Source organism: Podarcis tiliguerta (assembly GCF_965153285.1).
Source record: "Podarcis tiliguerta genome assembly, chromosome: 4".
Lineage (NCBI taxonomy): Eukaryota > Metazoa > Chordata > Lepidosauria > Squamata > Lacertidae > Podarcis > Podarcis tiliguerta.
In genome coordinates this window covers 21,433,159-21,452,463 of record NC_139537.1, presented here as the reverse complement: position 1 = coordinate 21,452,463, position 19,305 = coordinate 21,433,159, and the positions used below count along the sequence as shown (strand labels likewise).

The following is a 19,305-nucleotide window of genomic DNA, read 5'->3' as shown; positions in this document are numbered from 1 at the left end:
AGGAAACAAAGAGACTCTGAAATCAGACCAAAAAAAAGTATATACAAGCCAGAACCCAAGCTACAGGCAGCAAAAAACAAAACAAAACAGTAAGACAGGGCAAAGCATCAGTTTGTATAGGTCCAAGAAATCCCTTTCATGATAACTACTTATGCTTACTGATCCAAGAAGGGTGGTGGGAGGGAGCAAATGCAAAAGACCATGTGATCCAACACTTGGCAATTGCTACAGCTGACAGGTTTATGACCATGAAATTAACTGCATGTGAAAATATGCTTATCATACCAAAATGCTGCAACAACAGTTAAAAGTGGACCCAGGGCTTCAGTATTTGTTCTGGCAGTACCCAAGGCAGTCACCATAGGAAGGAGATTATATAAAATTGCTGAGCAGACTTCTTGATCTCGACGGTAAAAGGGACATATATCCCTGTAGGAAAAAAGAGAAACATTGAGAAAACGTATCTGCAAAATATCAATGTCACAGTTATTTCATTAAAAACAAGATTCTCTTACGAAAGAGGCTTGAGAAGGGAGACAAGGTGGTCATCTGGCAAGGGGTTTTCCTCACTGGGGAGTTCCTTCAACAAGACTAAGTACTAGAACGAAACACATTTTTAAAAAGCTTTTCTAATGCTTTTATTCATTTATATCAAACATTTTAAATTCCATATATATTAGGCTGCATACTTGTACATTCATTCTTGGTTTATAGGTTTTTCATATATTTTAACGTAGAACAAAGCTTATTACTGGCTAAAATCACACAGCAGCGGAATTGTTTATAAAACGCCTACATGATGTTAAGGTTTCAAGATCCTCCACCTGTTGCTAGAACAGTTAGCCAAAGATTACTTAACACACAGCAGAGTGACTTTTCATACTCACTACATGCAGATGCTGCGGCTTAATATAATCAAACATGTTTTCCTCAATTAGCATCAAGAGTTTCTTCCAAATTTCAGACGCTCTAAAGCAAACAGTTTGCACTGGGGTTGCTGTGGCAGCTATACACAAGAACTTTAAAGTATCAAGGAGCAACAAGTCCTGCTTTGCCAAATGTTCTTCTGACAATGGGCTTATGGCACCTGTACATAAAACAGTGTAGCGTTAAATAAAAAAATATAAGACATGAACTTCCAAACATTCAGCGGATATATGCCAGGAAGCCATAACTACTAGTTTCCTGGCAGACATACCCAAGTATCTGAAGGCACACGTAGACATATGCAGCAGTAAATTAGTGTTCCTGGACTAGGGATGGACAAATCAATCAAAATCGTATCTCTATCAATTTTACATGCGCTCGGTGGTAAATCCATTGTGACACATTTATGCACTAATCATAGATTATATTTTTAATTCCTTGTGAAAAACCATGTTTAAATCAGCATTTTATCAAAAAACCTAATTAGATCCATATGTTTAGAAATAAATTCATTGAGAAAATGTATCTTACCAACACACAGAGAGACAAACACAATTTTTGAGCTGAGAACTATATTGCAGACCAAACTAAGTTGTCCTCTATTCCTAACCTGGGCAGCTACATAGAGAGTAAAGGAATTCTAAAGCAGTTATACCAGCACCCGGGTCAAAAAGGAAGCTGCAGTATCAGCATTTGCTAAAGTATGAGCACATTATGCAAGTCTGGTAGGGCTAGGAAACTTAGTGTTTAATACCAGCCTTGACACAGATTGTGTGTCTTTGAGAAAAAGACAAATTCTGTCCTAGTTGTCTGTGTACTGTGATTACACTGGAAGAGCAGGGTTTAAGTCCTTCCCCAGTCACCTCTATATTCTGGAAAAAATATCACTCAGCATATGTAGGAAAAACAACAACTCTGAAGGTGGCTTTTGAACCTCTGATGTATTTCTAGAGGAAGACAATTTAAATACAGGAACACATACACCCCCCCCCCATTTCCACAGGGGTTGCCCCCTTTACTTGCCACTTCCAGGTTTGCAGTGATGCACACGAGCAAAGTTGCACAGGCTTTGAAACATGTAAAATGGTTGTTGGAATGGTACCCTCAAAAACTTTTAAAACCATTTAGTTATCACAAAATGATACAGAAAGCAATTTAAAGATACCTGTCAAAGTTTGCAACTCTCCACCCTCATTTACATCACCAGCTTCAGCAGAGTGATCATCAAAAAGATCTGACGTGGTCGGATTTTCTCCTTCCATCCTACTCTCTTCCGGATCATCTTCCATTAAATCCACTTCTCCAGCTTCACTTATCCGCCCAGTAGAAAACATCTAAGAGAAGTTATTTATTTGGAATTCTTTAATCGCATCTTTCTTACAATAAACTCAAGTTACTTTATAGAAAAAGCTTTAAATTCTCTTAACTGAGAGTTCTGTGTACATTTCAGTATATAAAAACTGCACCACCTGTATACAAACCAAAAAAATGTGACTTCTGATTGTTCCGGTAAATGTGGCATCGCTGTCCTGTGGAAGATCACTGTTTGATACTGCTTAGTTCCTTATGGGGCTGGGACTTTTACTGAGGAGGACCTCCATTTCACTTTGTAATTTAAGTAAAACAGAGAGACAAAACTCACAACTGAGGAGTCCAGATTGACCTCAACTGGCAGAGAAATTTATTCAAGAGAAATACTCCCTTGGCTACACAAATCTCAAGCTATTCAGAGATTAGAGATCCACACCAATGTCTCTGTAACTGATCCAGAAGCCCACTGTATTGTATTATTGTTAACGTGAGAGTTACAGTCATGGAAGATAATGGACAATATCACATTTGTCAAACCTAATGGTATACAACACTCATTCAGCCTTAATTTTTACTGTCTCTCTAGAAGAAATAGAGAGATTCAAGCAATACCCCTAAGATGGTTCAGCTTAGCCAGAAGGGAGCATAGCAGTGCAGTGCTAGCAGTGGCTTGGCCCCCACCATTAATAACAAGGGTGCCAAAGGTAGGGCAGAGTTGAAGGAGAAGGAAGATAAACTAGCAAGGGGAAAGAGAAACAACAGAGAAAGTAAGTGTGAAGCAGGATACATGCAACACTGGTGTTTAATGGCAGAGCGGGGGGGGGGAGCATTGCAATGTACACAGAGCAAATTGGTTTGGCTATATTCTTCACTCTCAATAGGCATAAGAAAAGGTCAAACCCAGCATGTTTTCTCTGTCTTTCAAGTGAAATATCTGCTTATGTTATACACTTTTTGTTGTCCAAAATAAACTGTGATGAGGAAGTCATGCCATACACTATAACTACTCACCAGATGTTTGCAAATGTCTACAAGATCATTCATCAGTTTTGAGGTTAACAAATGCAAGAAAATTCCAGACAGGATCTTTCTTGGGCTGTTCTGTCAAAACAAACCCAATATATACTAATTATCGAACACATCCCCCAAAACAGGATTTAATCACTTTAACTAGGCATGGAAACATAACCAATCACTTTAAAACTAAGTAAAATTAGCTACTGCTAATTTTGAAACTGAACTAATAAAAATTATGTGTGCATACATATACCTGTACATGATTACAGATTATTAAACTGATTGGAGAAATAGGTTTGCTGCAAAAGGGACCTAACTAGCTTAAAGTACAAGGATTTCAGCATTTCTTAATTGTGGCATGGACTGAAAGATCGACAAGTGTCTTACCTGCTTACAATTACATGCGCAACTAATACACTGTCCTATTAACGTCCTTAATGAAACGATCCTAGAATCTTCATTTAGCTTGTTTTTTGACTGATAAATAGTTTCTCCCACATAATGAATAAGAGACTGTGCAAATTAAAAAAAATAAATGCAAAGAATTAAGGAACTGTCTCAGATATATATTGCTTTTTTCGCATTCCATCCACATTCAAGTCTAATCATGCTAAAGAAACTTTCAGCTTTTGCTAAGCAATCAACCATACAAAGATGAGTAACTTTGTCTCTACTAACATTTCCTGACATCATTTATTTTCCTATTCCTTATATTTCTCGCTTTTTTCACAAAAGTGCCTCAAAGCTACTAATAATGTAAAAATAAGCATTAATCAACTTGTAAAATAAGTGACAAGGAACTTAAATGTAAAAAATAAATATATATGCTTCCACCACTGTTAAGATACTTCTCTTGCTTGGAAACCAGAAATTTAGTGTATTCCTTAAAACACAAAAAAGCCTTACCTTGGCTTTATGAAACAGCTTTGATTTGCATGCTTCTTCTTCCGTCAGTATGCCAGCATAGCAGTAGCAGCCAAGAACACCAGTCAGGAGGCTGACACAACGTACTAGGATTATTGCAGATGCAACCTTCAAGTCAAACACAAAAATACATGCTAAGCTTTGCATCTGAATAGTTACTAATACTTATATAAAGTTCAGAATACAGTGGTACCTCGCGTTACAAACACTTCGGGTTACAGACTCCGCTAGCCCAGAAGTAGTACCTCAGGTTAAGAACTCTGGTCCAGGATGAGAACAAAAATCGCGTGGCGGCGGCACGGGAGGCCCCATTAGCTAAAGTGGTACCTCAGGTTAAGAACAGTTTCAGGTTAAGAATGGACTTGAGGAACGAATTAATTCATAACCAGAGGTACCACTGTACCTTCATGAATTGCAGGCTGCTAAGATGAAGCTGGTAAACACAGTGTACTTACTCTGCCTATGTGTGATTTTAGACTCACAGAGCAACCCTACCTTGACTGGGAACAGTGGGGCAGAGTGACCACAGCATCTGAGGCCCTGCCACTTCTGCTGGCCAAGGCAGAAAATGGGGTTGAAGTTTTTTGTGGTAGCTCCACGCTACTAGCACCCCACCCCAAATTGTCTGATTTTAGGGTTTTCTTCTGGCTATCACCAGCAACAGCTTCCCACCTGCCAGGGCAAAGATGTTGCCCCAGAGGTGCTCTTCTGAGCTGGTTCAGGCACAGAAAGAAACTTACGCCATCCAAGAGCAGAAAAGAGGAACTCCTCCCACTTCATTGCAGTGGCACACCCACCCATGCCATGTTTAGATGAATGTCATGTAGTATGAACTGCCAGGGAAGGCTGGTCCATCAACAGGCATGGGGCACTGTCCCACTAACCTCAGCTTGCCCTCAGCAGACCTCACCTGCCCACCTTCTTAATTACAATCAGTCCGAGGAGTGGCACCGCCTATCAGCTTGCTTCTTCCTGGTCTCTGTTTCCCCTCCTAAAAATCACAGGGAGGATGGGGACAAAACTCTGGGACAAAACTGGGGACAGGCTTTGCCTGTCCTTGGCTCTGACTCTCCATAATGTTGGGTCTCCCTGCCTTCTTTCCTACCATTCCCAATGGGCACCAGCCACCATGGCAAGCGACCATTTGTCTATTTTATTAATTATTTGACATCTATCCAAAGCTGCTCACAAATATTCTTGAGAAGGATGGACTTTGAGAGATCTTTCTTTTCCAACTTACCTCAGGCATAAAGTTACTCAGAAGTTGTTCTGATATCTCCAACAAGTTCTGTTCTAAGGCTTCTCTGTGTTTTTGACTGACTGTTAATCTGGAACTGAGCAATTTGCTTTCACATGTATCATTAGCCACATTTGTAAAAATGCCTATTTCATCGAAAGTTGTTTGCATGTAGAATGTTTCAATTTCTGAACGGCTGGCTTCTTCTGTGTCTTGTGCATGTTGTGTACTTTAAAAAAAAAAGATGACAAATATTATCTATCACTGATATTTCATGACAGTATTTGAAGCCTTTAAAACCAAACACAGAATAATTAAAACTTTAATTGTATTTGATTTCCAAAATATTATAATAGATGATATAAAGGCCTGTCTTCATATAATGAACATCTGTACCCCGTCTAATGAATTATGAACAGTCTCCCCTTTCCCACTGAATGTACAACCAGCTCTGTTCATCTCTTGAAGAGCAGGAAGGCACCATAAACCCAGCAGCAACTACACAGCCTTATGCAAAAACTGTACCTCTTTGAAGAGAAACAATACATGCACAGGTTTCTGAGGAGAGTGCTAAGAATTCCTCCTGCCATTTATAGCTGTCTATTACATGTGCAGTGAGGGCAATCCACATATAGAAACCTACTTCACAGACAGATGGTCTTTAACTGCAGCATTGGGGAATATCAGCCCAGGAGCCACATGCAGTCTTCAGGAAGCTTAAGCTATCATGACTGTATTTAACGAAAGCAGGAAACAAACTGGATTTTGGGAGCAACCTACTTCCCAAGTGTTTTTTCCTGCCTTTGACCAGTTGATTGAGCCAAAACCCAACCTACCAACACTGCTAACCAAAGGGAAATTGTACCCTAATGTACTACGGTAAGAGCCACATCAATTGCTCTGGAAGACAGTATAATAATGACCTCTTAAAAACCATGTTTACCCAAGCTTGTCTGAACCCTTTTTAATTTTTAGTTGTCTTTTGCTCAGCCTCATTTGTGACACTGAGTTTTATTTTGCTTTCATCTAATTTTTAAGTAGTTTCTATTGAATGTCATTGCCCCACTTAATAAATTTTTTTCTGGAAACTGCTTAGATTTTTGTTACACACACACACACACTTAGACACACACACACAGAGAGAGAGAGAGAGAGAGAGAGAGAGAGAGAGAGAGAGAGATGGAATGGAATAAAGACTTTGGGCTGAGAAAGGTTCTTCATCCTGGTATAGGGTCCATGAAACAGATTTGTAAATTCTGCCCATAAAACAGAATAATTTTTAAAAATGCAACCAACTCTTAAAGATAATACCTCCAAGTGATAGAAATACTTATGTTGATCTTTAAAACATACCATTCTGAAGCATTGTGAAAAAAGTCCATTGCTGCTCTACTATTTTTCATAGTCAGACTTACAAGGATTTTTTGCAACTCTAATTTGGGAAAGTCACTGTAAAGAATCAAAAGCAAGTTTTAGACTTGACACTCCCCAATACAGCATATCTGTTTATCTCTATGAGACCTCAAATGGAAACTTGATTAATTTTTTGAATACAGAATTTTGAACAGGTGCAATAAAGGATACAGAAAAAATACATATCTGATATACTGGAACAAATAAATCTAAATTAATATTAAAAGAAATGAAAATGTTTAACTCTTGTTTAACTCTCTAACAACATATTCTACTGCCAGTTTTATTTAATTGGTAATCAAATCCATTCTGAGGGTTCAGACAAATACAATGTGTTATCTACTTCTGAAACGAAGCTGGTCAAATAAAACCCAACAATATTAAAGTTTTATTTTCCTTTGATGTAAGACTAATTCTGTTTTAAGCCACTATTTCTCAAGCTGTTACCTGCGTAGGATGGGTGGTGGCTCTGTCCTGTGTTCCATTTCCTCCTCAAAGTGGCAGAACAGAAGCCACTTCATAATGGTTTCTTTTAATGTAGAAGCCGCACTTCCTTCCCAATCATTCTGTACTGCCTCAGTTTTCGAAGTCTCTGGCACTTCCAAAGATGTCATCGCTAATGCCAAGCACTTTGCTGCAGAACTACAAGACATTATTAGCACAAGATTACCACCTGAATTTACAGCTCCAGTGTAGACCTGCATTTTAAATTTACAAAAATAATAGGGCCTTTTTGCAGGGAGGTGAGACTGTAATTGGTTTGTTCTGATCTCAATCTGTTTTAAATATGACAAGTCTTGTGGCTGAGTCACATATGCCCCTCCACCAAAAAAATCTTCAGACTTTTAACTGAAATCTCCCCCGCCCCCCTCTGTGTAGGTTAACAGTTCTATCCCATACATGTGTACTTTAAAGTAAGTCACATGAAGTTAAAGGAGCTTATTCCTAGGTAAAGTATATAAGTTTTCATTCAAAAATATATTAGCTAATCTATTATAAAACACCCCAAATAGAATTTGTAATAGATAAGAGCGTTCTTATATTAGTTACAAAAATTAAATAGAAAAACAGTGAAAGCACAGCAAAAGTTTGACAAATGCAATTCTGGATATTAATTGGATTTGTACAAGTTGTAGTATAGGACAGAGCACTTGAAATCCCCTTTGTTTGCCTTGCAGGGAAGAGTGTTGATTAGGGCAGTTATCCTTCTGCTGGCCACCATCTGTGCTGTGTAGTGATGCTAGGCATCACTACATCGTTGTGGAGTTCCCCATTCTGTCAATTCAAAGGGTGGGAATGGGAAGGGTTGAGTCAACATGTTTGCCATCAAGTGATGGCACTGGTCCCAATTGTTGTGGCAAGTCCAAGCTACCACAGCAACCTGCCTATGCATCTCACTTTGCTTCATAAAGTCCCACTAGTCTGTGGAGGGGGAAGTGTCGGAAATGTTTTAAGGAGCAATCCTACTAATCTTACTAATGCAGCAGAAACAGTTGGTGCTTACGAAAGGATCCACGTTACCTTGAAGGTTTGCATGCAGATAGTGAAAATATCTTCCAAATTTCTCTATCCATTGCTATTAAGCTTCCTTGAATCATGACTTGAAGTAATCCAAAGCATTCCACTTCAGTTTGCTGAAGACTTAGGCTACGAACGACCAGAGACCAAACTTTTGACCAGATTCGCTGCAGTTCTGAGTTCTGCACAGGTTTCAGATCTACCTGTTGGCTTTGACACCATGCAACCTCTTTAAGACAACGCAACACATAAGGCATCCGTTCTCTTCGACGCTGTTGAGACAGCAGCTGGTAAAGTATACTAAGCAAATGAGGACGTTCACAGTGAGGAAAGCTCAGAGGGTACTTCGATATCAATCTGGTCGTAATCTGCAGCCTTGAGGGTAGAAAAACCAGAGAGATCTGAGAAAAAATGGAACTTGGAAAATTGAGGGGGCGGGGGACGGACAAGAATGAATGTTTGTTTGTTTTTACCAGGGTATGACATAAAAGTCATTCTGTGAACTTTGCAGGTTGCTCCACACCACCTCCCAACCTGATTCAATTCTCCTACGTTTGGATGGTACATCTCCACATTCTCTCTGTGTAGCAGCATACGGCTGAGTTATCTCCAGGACTTTGGTGTCTTCAGTAAAGACCTTTGCAAACAGTAAGTGCATACTATAACATGACATTTTACATCAAAATATGCATTAAGAAAGAATGTTGTAAGGCCAAAGCACTGTAGCTCCCAGCTCAAAATGGTGGACCAAACAGAAAAGGCCCTCTAGATGGGGATACAGTAACTGCACCCGAGCCTCCCAAGCCCATCTTAGATTGTCACTGTGGTACCCAAGTACACATCTGTGCATGTGCACTGGGAAGTAGGGGGAAAACATGGTACTTTTAGGTCATACTGGAGTGTCTCCGTGCTCAAGCACTGTACTCCAATAGGAAAGGATTTACTCCTTTTTACAAGAAACAGTTTCTGAAAGCAAAACAATTTACCTGATGACAAATGTCAGCCATTAACTCAACCAGGCTTTCCTTCACAGCAATACTGCGCGACCCTGCAGAATACTTTCCTCTGCTGCCTATGAGGTTTATTTCGTTCACTAATAGTTCATACAGGTTGTATACAATTCTTTGCCATTTTGTCGGGTCGCATACTCCTGTTTGCACAAGAACAGGACAAATTTAGCTCTGCGTAACTTATAATATGTGAACCAACCCCCAAACAATCTGTTCAAATATTTTAAAAGTTCACCAGCTACTAAGAATGCCTAATATAACAATGCAAAAAAGTAACAGTTAAATCAAACAAGTATTTGAATAGAGACTACGAAAAACAATGATAGTATACTAGCCAATTTAAAAATATCTGAATACTTTCCACACAAGAATGCAGAAGTTTAGGCACCCTCCAACAGTGCAAACTGTTCCTGTAATATCTCTTCACAATTGGGCATGAAGTAACTTATGCATACCTTTTTCTTTGGCTTTCGCTCCATTTGGGTGATGAACACGAACCTGCAGCTGAATAAACTGAATGATCTGCTCCTTCAGGAAATCTTTTGGCTTATACTGATCCCATATATAGAGCACAGTTGGCAGAATTTCCTCTCCTAGCTTACAAACCCGCATACGGTAGTTGACTGCAAATACACTCAAATATACATTAATGGCTGCAAAAATATGATCAAGGCCTGCAAGGTTTCTTTCTTGCCTGCAACAGAAAAAAGTCATGTTTTGTTATAGTAACTAATTTAATGAGCATGCAAATACTAACCTCTACTGGGTATAGAGACCCAAGCTATGCTATGCTATGCTATTTTATTTTAATTCTGCCCTTTCTCCAAAGCACTCAAGGTACACAAACCATCAGGAGGAGAAAAAATGTAGTTCAGTTCCAGTGAGTGAGAGAAGAAAACTGTACCAGAAAGGCTTTGGAAGAGAGGACAGTTATGGGACCCTGTAACTGATAGGTTGACAGTTTTTGGTAACACATGGCAGTGATAAAGGTAACTATTGTCATACATAAGGAAGAACCTAGAAAGTTGACCATATTGAGCTGACCAGAAGAGCAATAATTTCTGCTGCAGCCAAGCCTTGCAGAAAGGATTATACAAAGACTGGAAAATATGGTGGCAGCTGGCTCACAGAGAAGTTTTTTTCTAAACCTTTTTATTATAAGAAGGAGTTCTCAAAACTAAAAAAATACAGATTTTGGAAGAAAGATATCATTTCTGCTCTTGTGCTGCTTTTCCCAAGAAATGACAAATGTTTTTGAAGCAAGGAAAGCGCAATGCTTTAATTTTAAAATTGGCTCCAAATGCCGTACTTGAAAGTAATTCAAAGATTTGAAAGCAAGATGTAGAAAAGATTTAGATTAGTTCAATGAGACTGAAAAGCAAGTGAACTTAGAATACATTAGAATAGTGGAGGTTTAAGTTTAGAAGAGTAACCATGTTAAACTCAAAATTGATTCACCAAAAGAAAAGGACATTTACCTTGCAAGCTGCATAGCTTTAGAGAAGAAGCTTAAAATAGTAGAATTTAATCCATCAGTTTGGAGGCACAGTCCTCTGGTCAATGTATAAATTATTCTAGCCACCAATACTTTGTTAATATCTCTACAAGGTTTGAGAAACAATTTGAAGTACAGGTTTTGAAGATCTAGAGAAGTAAATCAAATTCATATTACTTAACTAAGTCACAAAAACACGTGTTTACTAAATATTTCCAGTCCTTTCCATTGATCATTCCTATGTTAAGACTAGTTGCAATGCTAAACAGGAAGGTCCCCAGTGGGTTCATTTATGTTAAGATGTCACACACTTGAAAAAGGTGTCTCTCATTATCCCAGCCTTGTACAGTGGAACCTCAGTTTTCAAACGTAATCCATTCCGGAAGACCGTTTGACTTCTGAAACATTCAAAAACCAAAAACTGAAAGTGGAAGCCTCAATTCAATAGGGAAACTCAAAACGGAAGCAGCGTCAGACGCTCAGGTTCCAAAAAACTTTTGGAAACCAGAGCATTTATTTCCGGGTTTCCTGAGATTTGACTGTATTTAAAAACATGACTGTATTTAAAAACTTGCCTGCTATCACATCCAACAAGGAATTGTATGCAGGCAAGTGAGCTGCCTGGTGGACAATGGATGGAGCACCAGCTATCTTCTGTGCTCAGTACAGAATTGGGCAGGCTACCAGACAATGGAAGCACTCAGTATAGAAATACAGCATGTTGCTGCAAGAGAATGGAGTTCTTAACCCCTCCTCTACTAGTCCCTAGAAGGCTAGTAACAAATTTGCAGGTATATGTAGGAGGACATTTTAGCTGAGAGTACCATCTCTTCCACTTTGTCTCGACTTTATGCAGCAAACACAAATACAGCATACATGCAGGTATTTTCTTCAGCAGATATGTAAACTCTGGAAGCCACAATGAGCATGGTTTTGCTACAGAGCAAAACCCATTAGGCCAGCTTTCCCAGGTTCATAGGTTTTTAAAGATGTGTGTATGGTTCTACTGTTGTAAACCGCTTTACTTTTGTAAACCACTTTGAGGTTTTTCACAATCAAGCCGTGTACAGTCATACCTCAAATTGCATAACCTCCAGGTTATGGAATCTTCAGGTTACGGCCGCGGCAAACCTGGAAGTGGGTTTGCCTTGCACAGAAACACTCTGTGGCACCGCGCGTGTGCGCAGAAGTGGTCCTCCAGTTACGGAATTTTCGGGATACAGCTGGGCCTCCGGAACGGATCCCATTCGTAACTGGAGGTACCACTGTATACATTTTATGAAATAAGTAAATAAATAAATGATGTCCATGCTTTTACATGTTTCTGGCAGGAAATATCAATATGTATGAAGCAATTGTATTTTCAATGTGTCTGAGCTACTCTCAATTGCCACTGCAGAAAAATTCAAGAGAGGGCTGCATCCATGTAAGCAATTTAGTTAAATACAGTGAATTCAGAAAATGAAGTCCAACTACAGCCACGTTTCATGAAAAGTGGTTATAGACAGTGAATAATCAACAATGCAGTTCAGGCACATAAATGTCAATACAGATAGAAACTGTGGGAAGCAGGGTATTCTATACTCATGCAGCCCCCCACAAAAGAGCTTCCTTATTCTTTTTAAACTAAGAAGGGAACTCTGCACAAGCATACCTTTGTACAAACTGGCCTCATGATTACCCAGATCAACAATAAAATATTGTTGACATGATGAAATTGTTTATATGAGTATGTAATTTGCGAAAATCCCTATAAAATTAATGAGGTCAATATTAAATAATAAATCAAGCAAAGCAAGGATATTAGAAAAGCCAAAATCTGATATTCAATGACAGAGGAAGAAAAACCAAGAATAGAAAAACATAAGTTATTCTATGGTTCATTATGGGAACTTCGATTACACTGGTCAACAACAAATTTGTTGTCTGCGTTTTTTCAGCTGATTTAGGACAAATCTGATGTGCTGAATCCAAAAATCACATTGGTTTTGCTCAATCAGGTCAAGTTTTTGAGCTATGGCCACATGTCATTTTTTTACGTTTTTGTTCACATGTACGCTTGTGTGGAGCATTTTAGAAGAAGTTGGTGGGGGTAAAATACCATGTCGAATAATTGTTTTGATTGGAAATGATTATTTTAATGACAAGAAGTATTCAGGTCCGATAGTTCTGGGTGATTATGTCGAAAAGGGATCAGTTTGAAGTCATAAAACCTCGAAATCTTCCATAAATTGGTGCGGCAAAGCATAAAGTTGGGGGATCAAAACCCCTGGCTCACTCGAGTACACTGAAGGAGAACTATGAAGGGGTGGAGAAAATTGGTTATGATCAGCATAAGTGGTTTATTTGTGTTGACCTGAAGATGGTGAACTTTCTGTTGGGACAACAGTCTGGCTTCACCAAGTGCCCATGTTTTCTGTGCATGTGGGATAGTAGGGACCGTGCTCAGCATTACACAAAGAAGGACTGGCCTGTGCGGGAGGAATTGGTGCCTTGCAGAAAAAGGAACGTCATCAACGACCCTCTGGTGGACAGAGACGGAATACTCTTCCCACCGCTGCACATCAAGCTCGGCTTAATCAAGCAGTTCACCAAGGCTCTGGACAAGGATGGTGACTGCTTCACTTACTTGTGCCAGGCTTTTCCAGGATTGACCATGGAGAAGTTGAAAGCTGGCATCTTTGACGGACCTCAGATCCGTCAGCTCATAAGAGATCCAGAGTTCGGAAACTCAATGAACGAAGTGGAACTGGAAGCGTGGAAGGCATTTGTTCTGGTAGTGAAGAACTTTCTTGGCAACAATAAGGCCAGAAACTACGCAGAACTTGTCAACAACATGCTGACTGCTTTCAGAAACCTGGGCTGCAACATTAGCATCAAGATGCACTACCTATTTTCACATATAGACCGGTTTCCTGAGAACCTGGGTTCAATGAGTGACGAGCAGGGGGAGAGATTCCATCAGGACATGAAAGAGATGGGAGACCAGGTATTAGGGTCGCTGAGACGCAGTCATGATGGCTGACTACTGTTGGACTCTGAAGAGAGACCTCCCTGCCGCTGAGCATTCCAGGAGTTCCAAGAAATCCAAGTTCAAGAAATCCAAGTTCAAGCCCTGAAGTTTGAAAAATGGTGAAGCAACATGCAATTTACGTGTACTTAGCTTTATCAATGCCCACCATTCAGTTTACAGTAATCAATGTTTCTGTCAGGTAATCAATATATATTGTTGGAAAAACATTTTTTTCTCTTAAAAACATATTTAGGATGATATGTGTTGTCAAAAATCAGCTGATAATGCCACAAAAATGTAATCGATTTTGTCACAAGATCTGATTTTTTTCAAATCAACATAGCACAAAAACCTGACCTGATGGAGAGAAACGGATGCCATTTCCTGATTCAGCAGTGCAAAAATAACCTAAATCAGTTGTAGAAATCTAGACAACATTCAAAAAGTAAAAAATTGTTGCCCAGTGTTATTGGAGCTATATAGCACACATCTTCAAAGAAAATAAGTTCTGCTATATAAAATGTCTCTTGACGTCACTTCCAAGCAGTTCATGGGATTTCAAGCATAGGAATAATATATACAAACCTGACCACTGTTGTGAAGGGATAGCACACCAATATGTCCTCACTGTAAGAATATCCTTTAACAATATGCTGCTACAATCAGTTCCATAAATGGCACAACTTGATGGATCATTTACTGTGTCCATGACAAAAATCAGAAGCTCTTGGCATTTTAACCTGGGTGCTCCTGTGCAAAAGCAGAATATAAATGTGAGTTTTTAACTTTTATGAGTGATCTCAAACCAGGTCAAATTCAGGGAAAATCTGTTGAAATACAACCAAAAATTGTAGCATTTATTAGAAAACAAGTTACCTGATACATGGTAGAGTTAATGAAATGAACTGTAAGGATTTTTTTCGAAAATATATCTTAATTATGTCTGTACTGAGTCACTCACTTTTATTGGCACATCTGATGAAATATTTGACCAAAGAGCTGATCTCTTGCATCTTTTTATGTCGTGTTGCTTGGGTTGATGCAGACACATTTGGTTTTGCTAATCTTGCACTTTCAGTTTCCTTCTTAATGTACTTCTGAAGAAAACTTAAAAGGCAAAAAATAAACACTATTCATAGGCACATAATGTAATTAAAATAAACAAAATGCTCAGCAGCAACAACAATTTATTCTTTTAAATAGTGACGTTTCAGTGCAAGCTCTTCTATGATATTCTACTAGATCCTTCTGCTCCACAGGGATATTAAAAAACATATGCTATGCAATGTGTGACTTGCTTACCTTGAGAAAATACAGGCTGTCTCTGGACAATCAGGGCAAACTACACATGATCACAGTCACAACATTTCTCAGGCTGGAAAAGCACAGCACAACCCTGCGGCTGCTGTGCTCACTACTCTGACAAGCAGGAGGGAAAGGAAAAAATAAACACTGGGTGTGCTGATGAGATAAATAATAGCCATAAGGAAGAGGTACAATAGCTGGATGAACTGATACAGAGGGTGGCCAAGCAACCTCTTAACATTCACTTGATTGGCTAAAATAATGATATATTGCTTCCTTTCTAGTAATCAAACCACAACAAATAATGTAGCATAGCAGTAAAGAGACTGATAGGTGAACCAGAAGTCCTATGTTCAATTCATGGGTTCCTGAACTGTTTCAGATATTTGATGTCCTCCTTTTCAACTTAAATTTCTAGAGTGATTTATAACACAAAATGAAGTACTAATTAATCAGTTATAGCAAAACAGCAATCGAATAAAATGTGAGATAAAAAAGACATCTAAAAGAAACGGAAAATAAAATAATAATAATAATAATACCCCGCCCATCTGGCTGTTTCCCCAGACACTCTGGGCAGCTTCCAACAAAATATAAAAAATAAAACATCAAACATTAAAAACTTCCCTAAAAAGGGCTGCCTTCAGATGTCTTCTAAAAGGCAGATAGTTGTTTATTTCCTTGACATCAGATGGGAGGACGTTCCACAGGGCAGGCGCCACTACCGAGAAGGCCCTCTGCCTCTTTCCCTGTAACCTTGCTTCTCACATGTGATGGAACTGCCAAAAGGTCCTCAGAGATGGACCTCAGGCTGAACGATGGGGGTGGAGACGCCCCTTGAAAGGTTTTCTCCTGGTGCCGAAAAGACAACAGACTCCCTAGATGGCCTTAGCTCTTACCCGGAACCCCTCTCCCAAATTTACAATTTGGGGGCAAGTACAGACTTTGCTGTGTTTTTGTAAGAATTACTGAGATGCTTGTCGAACGCTTGATATTCGACAAAGTTTAACACACATCAAAATATTGTACCTGAATACAGTATCCCAGTTCATCTGTTTGCCATTTTTGGAATCAGAATTTCGATCCAGCTGTTGAATTGTTTCAGAATCCCTGATGAGACGCTTGAACTTCTCAATTTCCTTCTAAAAAAGTAATCCAGAATAAAGAATAACACTATCATGTTATTGTACTGTTGCATATTAGAAGTGCAGGAATGGTGGTTTATTATTACCTTTCGGTCTGTGGCCTTGTCACTTTCAAGATGGCGGCAGCAAGCCAACAGGTCTTGGAGTGCAAAATTCATGGCTCAGCTAAGTTGTAGATGCACTCACAGCATGAACCTGAAAAGGGAAATAACAATAGGTTTTTCAATAGAGCCGGTGTGGCACAATGGTTAGTGTTTGGCTCTGGAGACCAGGGTTCAAATCCCCACTCAGACATGAAGCTCACTGGGCGTACAGTCACCATCTCTTAGCCCAACCTACCTCACAGGGTTATGATAATTTAGTGTGGCAGCACCTACTCTCTGGAACTTCCTGCGTATTGACATCAGGCAGGAGCCTTGACTACCCTTTTTGACACCTGTTTAAAACATTGTTTAGGCAAGCCAATGCAGGCATGTATAAATTACATGTTTTTTACTTCTTTTTAGCTACTGCTGGTTTTAATCATTGTCTGACTATTTCTAAATACAGTACCTGTTTTTAACTAATACTGTACTGTAGTAACTTTTAACTGTACTGTAATTTGAATGTTTTGTTTTATATTTTTGTAAACCATTTAGAGGTTTTCTTTTCTGAGAGCCAGTGTGGTGTAGTGGTTAAGAGCGGTAGTCTCGTAATCTAGGGAACCGGGTTCGTGTCTCCGCTCCTCCACATGCAGCTGCTGGGTGACCTTGGGCTAGTCACACTTCTCTGAGTCTCTCAGCCCCACTCACCTCACAGAGTGTTTGTTGTGGGGGAAGAAGGGAAAGGAAAATGTTAGCCGCTTTGAGACTCCTGAGGGGGAGTGAAAGGCAGGATATCAAATCCAAACTCTTCTTCTTCTTCTTACAATTGAAAATAATGAAGCGGCTTCCAGATCAGCCCCACTGCTGTAAATGTATTACATTTGTTCAATAAGATTATCATATGCCTCAATTTTATTGCATTGTAGTCTGTAGAACTAGGTTAGACAGCATCTAATCAATTGAATACTAATAGAACAACCTGGAATTGCTGACTCATTTCATGTCAAGGTTCTCCTTCAGGATACGTTTGATACTTTTACACTGGCTGTAGCAAAATTTCTCCCAGAAGCAGTAAACATTATTGGAGGGTGCAATAATGAGCATGCCTAAGGCAACGTGTGTGTATAAGCTTGCCTGCAAGCCACATCCTGTGTATCAGCTCTGCTTTTATCTTCAGATGGGTGTGTTAGTCAGCATTTAGGAAAATGGAACTAGGAGCATCCTTTCTTTAAATATTTTAAAATATGTTCCATAAATGAATTATGAATTCCCAGTTAAGAATTTACAACTAAGCTTTGAATTCCCAGTTAAAGTCCAAACATTTGAGGCAGTTATGTATCACTTAGGCTTTTTCTGATGCGTGGTTTAGGTATGTTGATGTAATAACCTGATCTATTGATCAATGTGGCACCCTGTTGTCTTTGTCCATGGAGTTTTCTTGGCAGGGATACTGGAGTGGCTTGCCGGTTCCTGCTCCAGCCCTGAGTGCTCACTGGAAGGACAAATCACTGGAAGGACAGATCGTGAAGCTGAGGCTCCAAGACTTTGGCCACCTCATGAGAAGAGAAGACTCCCTGGAAAAGACCCTGATGTTGGGAAAGATGGAGGGCACAAGGAGAAGGGGACAACAGAGGACGAGATGGTTGGACAGTGTTCTCGAAGCTACCAGCATAAGTTTGACCAAACTGCGGGAGGCAGTGGAAGACAGGACTGCCTGGCAGGAGTGCCGTGTCCATGGGGTCACGAAGAGTCAGACATGACTAAACGACTAAACAACAACAACAACAACAGTTCAGTGGATGCTTGCTTGAATGGCAAGTGTTACCATTAGTGTATAACTTAACAACAACGTGGCACCCGCAGAGGTCTTCTCTGAAACATGCTGGCTGCCATTCCCCTAGCTCCTCCCCTGGATAAGAATTGAAGGAGGGGGGGTTACAGCAAGGAAGGGGACCACTAACTTGGAGGGGAAAGTGAAAACACTTTTCCAATCCTAATTGCTTTTAGAAAGGGGTGGGTGAGAAGAGCAAGTCTGCTGTTGCAGTGCATGCACAGTACCCACGACAGCTTCTCTACAGGCCCAAATGTTAAAAAAAAAGAAAGTCTGGCAACCCCTGATTTATGATGCATTCCGGATTTGTTTTAATCAACGCGATTTCATTGTTGATCTGATGTTATTCGCCACTACTGTGGTGTGTAACAAAGTAATTTTAAAGTACATAGTAATGTTATTCATTTTAAAGTAGTAAATGAATAACATTCATTTACTACTTTAAAAATTACTTTGTTACTCACCAAAGTACTGGTGAATAACATCAGATCAACAATGTTATTCATTACTAATTTAAAATGTTATTGACAGAACACTAAATTTTGCAGCTAAATAAATTCAAGTTCAGCCGTTCCCTTCCGACGCTTACCATTTTGCGCTAAAGGGCAAGGATACCACACAAGCGACACTCTAGAAGGAAGGGACCTGAGGGGATCAGGGCAACGGCCCGCGTGGCCGAGCCCCCTGTTCTCACAGCTCTGGGAATTGCGTGACCCCCCCAAACCCCCACTTACACGACGACTTCGCACCGCCACGTCCCGCTCACGGCAGCTGGGACGTCCAAGGCCGCCGTGACGAGGCCGAGGCGGGTCGTGAGGGAGGGAAGACACCGGCCACCCCGGTCCCGCCTCAGAGGCCACGCGGGCAAGACGGCGGCATTCTTGCCAAAGGGGTGGGAGAGAGAGGAAGCGGCCGGAGGAGAACGAACGGAGACAACGAGAGGGATGCGAGGGAAAACGAAACCGAAAAGATGAATGGGGGCGGGGGGGGAGCGAAGTGAGGCGAAGAGGCGGAGCGGAGAGGCTCGCGCCACGAACGAGCGGTGGGCGGGGCCTGAAGGGACCCACAGCGCGGGC

General features: G+C 40.1%; 1 protein-coding gene across 2 annotated transcripts in view; it reads right to left on the bottom strand.

The window, feature by feature from the left end:
- Positions 1-19,280, bottom strand: part of ATM (ATM serine/threonine kinase) — a 54,232-nt gene extending 34,952 nt beyond the window's left edge. The window contains exons 1-20 of one of the 2 annotated variants that reach the window (XR_014510161.1): positions 18,964-19,218; positions 16,402-16,510; positions 16,200-16,312; positions 14,827-14,972; positions 14,451-14,615; positions 10,836-11,001; positions 9,813-10,051; positions 9,334-9,497; positions 8,821-8,984; positions 8,351-8,722; positions 7,277-7,471; positions 6,770-6,865; positions 5,420-5,645; positions 4,162-4,287; positions 3,643-3,768; positions 3,250-3,339; positions 2,093-2,261; positions 888-1,087; positions 516-598; positions 286-429 (exon numbers count right to left, since the gene is read on the bottom strand). Coding sequence is in view for 1 of the 2 variants with exons in the window: in XM_083435945.1 (XP_083292071.1) it covers positions 286-429; positions 516-598; positions 888-1,087; positions 2,093-2,261; positions 3,250-3,339; positions 3,643-3,768; positions 4,162-4,287; positions 5,420-5,645; positions 6,770-6,865; positions 7,277-7,471; positions 8,351-8,722; positions 8,821-8,984; positions 9,334-9,497; positions 9,813-10,051; positions 10,836-11,001; positions 14,451-14,615; positions 14,827-14,972; positions 16,200-16,312; positions 16,402-16,473 (3,056 nt within the window). In the remaining variant the exon portion in view is untranslated. Of the gene's footprint in view, positions 1-285; positions 430-515; positions 599-887; positions 1,088-2,092; positions 2,262-3,249; positions 3,340-3,642; positions 3,769-4,161; positions 4,288-5,419; positions 5,646-6,769; positions 6,866-7,276; positions 7,472-8,350; positions 8,723-8,820; positions 8,985-9,333; positions 9,498-9,812; positions 10,052-10,835; positions 11,002-14,450; positions 14,616-14,826; positions 14,973-16,199; positions 16,313-16,401; positions 16,511-18,963 lie in introns of both variants that reach the window. The other variant, XM_083435945.1, reaches the window with a different exon arrangement.
- Between the last annotated feature and the right edge of the window lie 25 nt (positions 19,281-19,305).